Source organism: Citrus sinensis, chromosome 2 (assembly GCF_022201045.2).
Source record: "Citrus sinensis cultivar Valencia sweet orange chromosome 2, DVS_A1.0, whole genome shotgun sequence".
Classification (NCBI taxonomy): domain Eukaryota; kingdom Viridiplantae; phylum Streptophyta; class Magnoliopsida; order Sapindales; family Rutaceae; genus Citrus; species Citrus sinensis.
In genome coordinates, this window is record NC_068557.1 from 28,111,018 (window position 1) to 28,122,343 (window position 11,326).

The 11,326-nt window shown below is 35.7% G+C and overlaps 1 protein-coding gene across 2 annotated transcripts; it reads right to left on the reverse strand.

The window, feature by feature from the left end:
• Positions 1–174: 174 nt before the first annotated feature.
• On the reverse strand, positions 175–10,974 carry LOC102626356 (cation-chloride cotransporter 1). Of its 2 annotated transcripts, XM_006468218.3 has the most exons (13): positions 10,567–10,974; positions 9,793–9,942; positions 9,522–9,609; positions 8,782–8,873; positions 7,981–8,095; positions 6,275–6,375; positions 5,995–6,056; positions 5,074–5,301; positions 4,418–4,532; positions 2,998–3,192; positions 2,323–2,723; positions 1,980–2,141; positions 175–1,477 (listed from the first exon to the last, which is right to left on the reverse strand). In XM_006468218.3, exons 1-13 carry the CDS (start codon positions 10,707–10,709, stop codon positions 387–389), a joined length of 2,943 nt encoding a protein of 980 aa, XP_006468281.2. In that variant the 5' UTR covers positions 10,710–10,974; the 3' UTR covers positions 175–386. The 2 variants fall into 2 exon arrangements, with proteins under 2 accessions (XP_006468281.2, XP_024950674.1); XM_025094906.2 differs by lacking the exons at positions 9,793–9,942; positions 10,567–10,974 and having other exon boundaries at positions 8,782–8,920; positions 9,522–9,603.
• Positions 10,975–11,326: the final 352 nt, after the last annotated feature.

The window sequence follows — 11,326 nt, forward strand, 5'->3', positions numbered from 1 at the left end:
GACAATTTTTCATTTATATATACACCCGTACAAACTAAAAAGAGAGACATGCGCTTCGGTAAAATAGCTGCAATATAATAAAAGGAAATTATCCGATTAAAAAAAAAAGGGTTAAATTTTTAGTAGTAAATTACGAAACTCAGAAATTGGCTCTAAAATTGTATGAAACAAGACTGTAACTGAACTCCACATCCCAAAAGGGCTGTTAAATTTGAAAATTTCTATAAAAACAAAAACGCCGCTGTCACTATAGTCAAAACGGCAGTAAGAAAGAATGAAGGTAACAATAAACTACAAAAATGAGAAAAGCCAAAAAATTAAGGAGAAAATTATATGAACAGTATAATATGCGGGGAACTACAAGCTGAGGGACGCGACTCACTGTGCTATGTGAATAGTGTTACAACATCTCTTCGGTATCCTCTAACAATCAAAAGCCTCGGCACATTCTCTACTAACAAATCCATGTATTCCATATAGCAGTAAGCTGGGTGGTTGATCGGAGGCGGCGGTAAACTAACAAGCACGACTGCAGCCATTCTCGAGTGTCTCAGTATTGTCGAATTCAGCTTCAATGTTGTGTAAAGAAACTTCTCCACCTGTTGCTCATTCACGACCACCGGCTTCCCATCAGCCATCAACGGAGTCCCTGATTTCTGAGCTTCAGCCTTCATTTCAGCCAGGTAATTTTTAATCCGATGCTGTGCAGCAATAAAAGCATCCAATGATTCATCTTGTTGAGGTCCATTCTCTGTTTGCTCGTCCCATGATTTCATAGATATAACAATAACTTCAGCCTGCATCCGAAGATCATATAGGAACTTCTTTACATCAGCCTTCAGCACCTCTGCATCTGAATCCTCCTCGGCAATGCAGAAGACTTGAATCTTACAGCTTTCAAAGCTCTCCTTTGTAAGCAGGAGCTGAGAGAGTAAGAGCATGAGACCTCCGTCTCTTACAATCCAATACAAATCGATTGTACCATATTGCCTTTGGTACTCATTGGGCCATTCATCAAGGCCCTTGACAATAACAACAGCCTTGTTAGCAACAATACAGTCATTAATTATTCCAACAAAGGTGGCTGGGATTTCAGTAAGGTTTTCACGGCGCCATATTTCTGGATACCTCATAACCACAATGTTGGGCTTGAGATTACCAAGACCCATGGTCTGGACAATTCCACGGAAGCCTTCTGACATATTGGGTGCCACAACTATCTCCGCAACACCTTCACAACGCTTGTAGTCAATGTAGGTAGCAAGCTGCTTGCAGGCAGTCTTGGCATCTTCAGCACATTCATGATAATCTCCATCTAATATAGAGACGAAGATGGACATTCCACGGCCTTTTTTCTTCATGCAGTTGGCAAAGTCAGCAAGTTTGGGGTGGCATGGTACGTTCTCCGGCAGCTTCCCCCATGGGCGGCAGAATATCAATGGAATTGGGTACCAATTTTTTGGGTGCACTTGATTTGCTGCAAATATATTGAAAGGTTTGTTTCAGAAACATGCACATACAAGTCAAATAATCTTCAGCACCATCCTCAAAGGGCAAATAATTTAATTTTTGATTGTGTATGAGGGTTCGGTGCGGATGTGATGAACTTAAGCCTTAAAAAAAAAAAAAAGAGTGAGAGAGGATGTATCAAACCAAGATGTCACTGTAAGTTGCCATCACATAGCTAGGTGATTAAACCTAACATGATATCAAAGGTGGGTTGATTAAAAGTGCATGTGTTTAGGATCTTCCATTGTATTGATTAATTACAAGTTGCATTTGTCTTTGTAGACATGTATCTGACACTAATACTATAGGAGCCCTCACCTATCAACTTAGCTTTTTGTAATTGGTTTGTATTTAACATTGTATCAAAAGCATAATTCAGAAGCGAAGAAGGTCACGCTGCATCATCCACATTCAATACATAAAAGATGCAATTAATAAAGAGCACTTAGTTGTTGCATGGTAAAACATACCTCCCAAGGATCGAAGACTACGAAGAGCTAGTTGAAAATATGCACTCTTTAAACCATCACCCCAGTCCCCAGCCTTTCCTTTAAGGCACACGTAATAATATATGAGGCTTGCAAGGGCCAGAGACACCACCGTAAATGACCAAGAGATCAAGAACATGATCACTGCAGGAAAAATAAAAAGCAGAAGTTAAGATGATCCTCAAAGGAAAATGCACCCATATGCACATCTAGTTCCTCTCTCATTCTAAGGTCTCACTCAGTTTTCTAAGTGGCACATATGACTTATGCATATATCTGATGAGTGCATAATGCTTCAAATAATTCTAAAGAGAGGAAGCATTACCAATACAAAAAACAGATCCAAGAAGTGATAGGCTCCAGTGGTGAAATTTCCACCGAGGACGCCAACTAGGAGCATCGAGAAGATCCAGAAGGAAGCAAGATAAGTTCACACCCGAATAACACAGAAGAAAAAACATTGTTATTGTCGGTGTGATAAGGTCCAGATTCCCAATTATGACACATCCGATACAGATGAATGCCGTGAAGAATGTAGCTATGTGTGGCTCACGCCCCTCTGCAACCTTAAAGTAGTTAAGAACAGGTAGAATATCATCATTGGCTATTGCTGCAAGCAAGCGCGGAGCACCTGTCAGGCTTTGAAGAGCAGCACCTAAGGTTGAAAGAATAATCCCTATGTGAATAACTGCTGGGAAAGGCCAAGCGATTGTAGCAGTAAGAAGCCTACACAAAGAGTTAGCTGTTACTAGAAAAGTTATTATTGCTTCACAATTCCACACATACTCTTGTCCATTTTGACATATAAATTGAGACACAATCAGCATGATATAGGTGACAGACAGTACATTTCAACAAGCCAAACCCAAGATCCATATTCAACTAAGAAAGTATAAAAGGGGGAAGAAGTCATAAGTCAAAGTGTCTAATAGGAACATAATGACCAATGAAAATCTGGATGTGTTAATGATAAGCAATGACATTGAAGAAATGTGAATACCTGTCTGTCAAAAGCTCCTCTCTAGTTGCCGCCGCTCCAAATAACAACACAGAAATCACATATAATGCAGTAGTTGTAAGAGTTGCAGCCAAAGTTCCAATGGGGATTGAACGTTGGGTATCTTTCAGTGAGGCTGAACGATTTGACCCTGCCATAATTCCCGTTACAGCTGGAAAAAATAGACCGACCAATGCACTGAAAGAGTAGAAAAACAATGTGGTTAGGAAAACAACGAGAGAATTTAATTTCACACCATATCCTATCACAATTGATGAGCTTATATAGATATCCAGCATGAACTAAATGTTTTTATGGAATATCAAATATGGATTTCAGCAATCAAACAAACTCTAGGCAAACAAAATCATGAGTTGATCCTAAAGAGCTCAAATATCAATCTATAAATAAAATGCATTTTACAAGAAACAAATCTCATTTAAAATAATGGAGTACAGATCTATAAGAGGAGGACAAGTTGTCCATCCAGTACTCAAAAGCAGTGTTAATGAACAAAATACAAAAACCCTTTTTTTTTTGGCCCCTTATTGGTGGGGAGCCGAGGAGGATGAGGAGGAGGAGGAAGAGATCACACTTCCAATTGATTAAAGTGAGTTTCTACATTTCTTTGATGGAAATCTCTTTTAACACATCTTTCCAGCATTTTTACTTTTCGATGTACATCCCCAACTACTCTCCTGTTATTTCTCTCTCCTATACAATTGATATTCCAGCTTAGTATCTTTGTGAGGAAACAATTGTTTCCCTCCGGCTCTCACAAACCAAGAGAGTTTGATTTTTAGTATCTTATCTAAATGTTTCAGGCTTTCAGCTCTATTACGATTTTTTTAATGTTTCCTTTCTCAAGCCATCATCTGAACTAAACATCTTCAACTGGAAGACTTAACAAGAAAGCAACACATATTTTTCAACAATTGATCTAATAAACTCCATTCTTCATTAGAAAACTCATAAAGCCAACCCAATTTTCCTCTTCAACTGCAATCTCTTGAACCTCTTCTGAGAGATTGGCCTAAACGGATCTAAGAAAATAAGCAACACAGCTCTAGAAACTGCAGTCAAATAGTCTCCAAGCCAGAACTATCATTGCTACCGTTTCGACCACAAATGAACATGGATTAGGAATTAACATGAGGGCATGACCTAGAACATCACTAAGGTCCTTAAAAGTGACTGCCCAAAGAACCCATTATTCTATGCCAAATCTTGAAAAAGTTGAGTCCAAAGGAGAAAATCCCATTTATAAATTGAGAACACTTGGGGAGTAGAAGAGCTCCCGAAGTTAAATTCTCAGTAAATACAAAAAATGCTTCCCTTAAATGACAGCAAAAAGATTTCACGACATGAACTGACAGCAAGCAAGCAATACCAACAAAAAAAGACAATTCTTAACATGTCTTACTTGAAACTCCAGTCCACGGCTCCATTGGGATCAGGGATTCCAGCATTGTTAGTCTTTTGGTAATCAGAAAACCAGTTATCTTTGAAAGTTTTCAACTTCAAGCCCGTGATTCCGGCTGTATAAAAATAAAAAGACAAGAATAATGAATCATATTCCATGCAACAAGCTCCCAATAGAAAGGAACAGGCAAACATTGACTAAAAATCAAAGGACAGAGTGATGTTCTTTTTTTGATAAAGTCAAAATTGTACGTCCTTGCTTTATTAGGCCGCTCCTGAGTGTTATCAACACTAGTTCACTCTCATAAATAACTGATGTAATTTCCATAGTTTCTTCTTGAAAAAAAAAAAAAAGGGAAATGGTCAGAGTGATGTTCTCGTACTAGTGTTGGGCCCTTGACCAATACCTTAAGCTTTTGGGTCGAATGATTTAACTAAGAATTACTTTATATATGTACAAGTTTCTTCTCTTCCCCACTCCCTTCTATTTCTCTATGAGCTTGCTTTATATCCCCATACCCCAAGGTACCAATGCAAGCAATAATACTTCCAGAATCAACCACAAAAGCAGTAAGTTAAAACAAAGAGCTTAGAAGAAATTAAGAAGAAAGACAGAGTAAAAGAGTGGAAACCATAGCAAATAAAAGTGATACATACGTGCAGGGTCATCCTTGCTCGCCAAAAGAATCCCAACAAATATGCAGAATATAGATAATAGAACAGGTATGAGAAAAGTAGGTGCAACTCGGTTGATAATTTTCACTCCACCGAAAACAATAAAGCATAGGATGATAGTCACAATAATTCCATAAATTTGCAAGTCGTGTAAACTTGGACTTTGTATGGGTTCTGGCGTTGCTGTGCCATTTACTTTTGTGATAGTCTCTACACCAGAAACATAAACAAAAGAGAAACAATTAGCACAGGGTTAGTAACTCATATCCATGTGCTTAAACAACATGAGCAAACAGGAAGCCCATGTTTGTTTGAAGAAATGAGAGGAAAGGAGAGGAATAGGAAAAAGAGAGGGGCAGAGGAAATGAGGGAAAAAGAGGGTCAATCTCAATTTTGTTGTTTGGTTTGACAGGAAATTTGTCTCTTCTCCCTCCACTTCTTTCCCTCTCCTCTCCTTTTCTTTCATTTCTTCAAACCAAACATGCCATAAAGAGATGGTCATTGATCCATTTTATTGATGAGGAATGTCCAAGGTAAACCCAAAATGAAAGATCTTGCAATGAGATGCCAACAAGGCCAAGCAACTGCATCTGAATATAACTACTAGCATGGTAGACATCATTAATGAATAAAAGAAAGACGAGTTACATCATTAATGAATAATAGAGTAAACTTCTTTTTATAAGTGATTTTGTAAATTATGTGGCAGAACCTCAGGTCCAACAAACTGCCTTGTACTTCGATTTAATAAATTATACTATTTCTTGTCAAAAGAATGAATAAATAATTCAAAAACTCTCATTAGTAAGCTGCTCACAAAAGGAATTTACAAAATGATGAAAAAAATATGTAAACCAAAAGAGAGTATTTAGCTTTCAACTGCAGCACTTCATCACTATTCACCTCTAAACATCCCAGCAGCAGGCACAGCTTTTAAAAAGGTTTCAACAGCTCCCAACACATACCTAAAACCAGAAATTAAAACATGAATTAATGGAAATACACCCCGGGCTGGGGGGGGGAAGGGATATCATATATATATATGTATAGAAGAAGAAGAAATCATATGTTAAGTTTGAGAATTGGAAAATTTCTGAGCCTCAACTTCATTGTCCCTAAGGGGCCTCAGCCAAACAAATAATGGTTTAATCATAAAAACAAATGAATAACATTATGCACTCACATAGCTCCAGCAACAGCATTTCCAAGGAAAAAACAGAGTCCAATGCTAACTCCAACCTCCGGACCAAGTGCACGACCAATGAGATAATATGGTCCTCCACCCTGAAAGTAAAACACTCAGAAAGAATCACTTAGTTGTCACTCCAAATTGACATAATAAAATATAGAGTAGTTTTGAATTATAAAAGAACACAAGTAAATTACCAACAGTTATGTACACCCCCAAGTTAGGCCAAAGAAAGTATTACATAAATTCAACACGATTAAGCATTTGTAGTTCAAATTACCAGCAGAAATACATGTGCCAATTTTGAAGAACAGTCCAAACTTGAATATCATACCACAATAACAGAACATCTAAATTTAATCTCTTAGTCAATTTCAATCACCATTTCCTATATCTGCCGCTTCATTTGCTATCAAAACAGCATTAAAAATCTCTTTTTCCTTGATGAAGGGTGACTGTTATGAAAAGCTTTGAATCCTATTTTAAATTCTATTTCTATTTTTTCAATAAACAAAGACTTATTTGATGTAATTTCCAAGAATAAAAATCAACTATACATTCTTTTCCTAATAGCCACCAGTCTTTCCCAGTTGCAATTAACAAAGATTGGAATGTATTCAAATAAAAGTATCAACATGCATTTGATTTACTTTATATTTATTGTGGTCCAATGAATTCATCTTCAAAATCTCCCTATAATAATATAGATAGCAAACAATATTACACATGGACTGGTTAGCCCAAAAGTAGTGGAGATTTGTTTATATGCCCTTAGGATTTAAAATAGAGTTAAACTATTGGCACCCCTTCAAGATCCTCTTGAAAACACATTTTTTAATTATGTCCATAATGTCAAAAATACTCTTTTTTTTCTATGGCATTCAATTTTACATAACAAGTATTAAAAAAAAAAATTGAGAACAAAGAATCTACTTGTATTTTTTTTTTTTTTGAGTTGGAACCATAGGCACAATAAAATTCCCAAATGATGAATAAAAAATATTTAAGTTTATACTGCAGGCTTCTTGCAATCTTTTGCATCTATAATTTTTTTTTTTTGGGTTGAATCCTCACATTGATTTGACCAATTTCATCCATTGATACTGTTATATAACTTATTCTTAAACAAAAAATATTTTCATCTCCAAATCTTTTAAATCTTTCAATTTCCAGAGTGACTTTCTCACTCATAAAATTATTTTACAATTTTGATATCTCTATTATAGTTTCCAAAAAAAGAAAAAGAATAAAGATTAATGTTTTAAGTATGTGCAAACCAATTGTATAGATGAAACTACAAAAGAGGTGTGAAAAAAAAAGAGAGAGAGAGAAGGAAACATGTGCAAGTAGAATAAAGTAAAGAGAGAGAAATTATAAATGGGGTTAATTCAACTTGTATTTATCCTTAAATGTAATTATAATAGAAAAGCAGTTTATAAGATTAATGAAGGGGTGCCAATAGTTCAACTCTTTGAAATAAGAACAAGTTTAAATTATCTGACTTAGCCTATAAAACTATTGATTCAGGGAAGAAGCATTTAAACATTATGAGTGTATCACATTTCGGATGCTACAGAAATACTTGCACAAATATCTGCTACTTTAAGTACTAAAAAGAAAAAGGAAAGAGGAGAAACCTCACACATAACCATCATCATAATCAAAAAGCTCTGCCAGTCATTATCATAATGATAACATACCTTCATCGCACCATTTGTTGCAATTGCACTCAGAGATATAGAAGTCAAGAAAGTACATGACCCACAAAAAGCTACCACCAATAACGAGTCCCCTATGCCACCCATACCAACAATCCTGCAATTCAAACTCATAAAGTCAGTACTAACAAGGGGGCAGTTCTCAACGGTAAGTATCAACAGGCATATTACATACAGTAACGAAAAGTCCTAACCCCCTTACTCTCTATCATAGATCTTAAACTTGCTCATCTTGAATCTAATTCTCCACCAGATATAACAACTGTTCTAATCAGCTATCAAATGAAAAATCTCATCTAGAAACCAAAGGGTCATCTTGGGGTACATTCATAATTTTCCATTTAAGTGCAGTGGCCTGTATTTGGAGTTCATCGGGTATGCTAGGGGCTATTAGGTGTTTGACGTGGCTGTTATTGGTCGTGGTTCCTACCCCTTATGGCTATGAGGAACTCAATCAAATTACAAAAGCCTCTTTTAGAGAAACAGAAATTCCATTAACAGTAAAAATAGTTACAAAAAGTGACCAGGAAGTCCGGAGGGGCCAGCAAAATCTACATCATACATATATGAGACAAAAGGAAGCAACGGTAGCTCACAAAAACATATCAGAACTCATCCAACACTAATGAGTGAATTTCAAAGTTGCTTAACAAGAATTCCCACCACTTTACTCACCGAATTTCACAAGCAGTATCACCAATTGAAAGAGAATAAGATTCTAAAATGATAGAATTACAGTAACAGTAAAAAGGAAAAATTAGCATCAGCAGATAGGAGTGATACCATGTGAATCGGATGTAGTAGATGATTCCCAATATGTTTTGCAAGCATGGAATAAAGACACCCATCAATGTACCCAATTTTACATCACTAGGCTGCAAGTTACATGTACATCAAAAGACATGGAAAACCATCAGGTACTCTGCAGGTGCAATAACCAAGGTCAACAAACAAAGATCAACATACTACAATATTTGCAATCACTTGCTTCAAGCCTAACCAAAGATTATGTCAAAAAAATCCAGGTGGATTACGAAGAAGAAACATGTGAAGAAAAAAATGAGAGACAAGCACGTTGCTTTTTAAAATTATATTGATAATCTTAGACATCCCTAACAACACCCCCCCACCCCCCAAGTTTTTTTTTTAAAAAAAAACACCTGCTTAAGGAACTGAAGCATGAACGAGGTTCCCTACCAAGCCTACAATCTTTTGGAAAACATGAAACTTATGGTTTTCCCAAAGTTAGGTGACCTTAAGGAATCGAACCCCAAACCCAAACAGTTGACCAGATTTTTCTTCTCTTTTTTCTTTTAATACATAGAACGCAGCTTATTTCTATCTCGAGTATAATGATGACAAGGCAGACAAAATGAAGCCACATCATAATAGCAAAAAATCAAATAGTTGATACCTTGCATTCTATTAAAAAAAGAAAAAAGAAAAGAAAAAAAAATGAGTAGAGCACTAGAAAGTTTGAAAGTTATCCACGAGACAGTGGGATGATTAAGATATTACCATACCTTTGGAGGTCCATAAGTGATAGGTGCATCTTCACCATCCCTACCTTCTCTGGGACTTGAAGGTGCTACAATTTGCTCCCCTGTCATACTGAAACAAGAAGTTACAACAATATTAACAAAACTTTTAGATAGCAACTTACCAACAATAAATAAACATTTTAAAAAAAAAATTCACTGGTGTCTAATAACAAAGCTTTCCCAACGTCAGGGAGTAATAGTCAAAATCACCAAACAAGAGGAGGGCAAATGTTAACAAGAATGTGTTGCTAACCTCCTAAGACCGAGAATGTTTACAAGAGAATCAAAACCAAACAGTTCCAACTTGGAATCTCTTTCAGATCCATTGACCCTTAGATTATCCGGAGCAGATCCTTCTCTTGCATCAGATCCTATGTTTTCTTTCCCATCTATTTTTACATTCCTGCCATGATATATAACAGATTAGAAAGACAATCTGAACAAAAACGAAATGTATCTTCACGTAAGCAAATACACATTCAATAAAAATGCCCATAAACTTTTTTTCACATCTAATTTGAATTATTAAATATATAAAAATATCACCTAGTAGATTTGTGTTGAGAGTTTTGTTATACCAATGCAGCTGCAGATGCAGATGCAATGCCAGGGAAATGGAAATGGAAATTCTAATTTTGCAAGTACAAAGAACATTTAAAATCAGATACTATTTTCATCCTATAAAATGGTTCTTCTACCCCTTGTATAAACTGTCGTTTCAAGTTAGAATGCAAACACTCCATACTCATGCTCCACATAGCACGCTGCATGCCCATCCTATCACAACTTTAAATCTAATAGAAATGAATGCAAGAGAAAACACTAGAATGCAAACAGTTACAACTAAAAATCAGCAGATATCAGTAACAGACACAGTAGAATCTTCATTTCAGTTACTCTTCAAGTACAATTTCACATCCATTTCATCTCCTCATTTTCAAATCCAATAGATTATTATTCACATACACAATCACAAGTATATGTATATATTATCAACAGCGAGCGGGAGAGATAGGTGAGTTTTTACTTGGGAGAAGAATCGGAGGTTGATCCAGGATCCATAGAAGACATCTGAAGAACGGCGCGATCGTGAGCGACCACCGGCCGGTACTTTCGTCCTAGCTGCGCGCGAAACTCCTCTTCTCCGCCTTCAATATCTTCATTGTCCATTTTTGCTTATATTTCCGATCTGTTGATTTGATTCTATCTCTATCCACGAATATGCAAACACAGATCCAAATTCTGCCTTCAAATAAATAAAAACAAGATTCACACGAAAGAGATCTTAGATATAGAGAGAAGAAACAGAGACAGACGTATTTGAATTGAAGAAAAAGTGAAGAAAAATGGATTTTTTTAAAAAAAATCCGACCCGTTTCTTTATTATTTGGTATTAGCAAATGGAGAAACTGGTCAGACTTTCGCCGGGGGCATATAAATATACCGCTATTTATAGTTGTGCCACTTCAAGATTCAAGATGACTGTCTTTAATAAATTCTTTATTTCAAGTGAATTTTTCTGTAATTTAAAAAAAAAAAAATCTGAATAAATAACGAGTGATGATATATTTTTTCAATTGAAACACTTAGTTAATTATTAAATGATATTGAAATATAAACGATCACTTGAGATAATTAAATAGTAACATATCATTTGTTATATCAATTGAAATATAAATTAAATATTTTAATTAAATAAACATAATACAAAATACGAGAATTTTGAACGAAGTTGTGTGTCAATGTACAAAATTTTCTAAATTTTAAAAGATGTGTTTCGCATAATG

What these genes read in the sequence shown, in the direction of transcription:
- LOC102626356 (XM_006468218.3), bottom strand. Translation starts at nt 10,709, where the DNA reads ATGGACAATGAAGATATTGAAGGCGGAGAAGAGGAGTTTCGCGCGCAG. An exon ending in CAACAAATGGTGCGATGAAG is followed by an intron (nt 6,376 to 7,980) that starts GTATGTTATCAT and finishes TTTTACTTTCAG; the next exon opens with GGTGGAGGACCATATTATCT. An exon ending in TAGTCTTCGATCCTTGGGAG is followed by an intron (nt 1,478 to 1,979) that starts GTATGTTTTACC and finishes ATATATTTGCAG; the next exon opens with CAAATCAAGTGCACCCAAAA.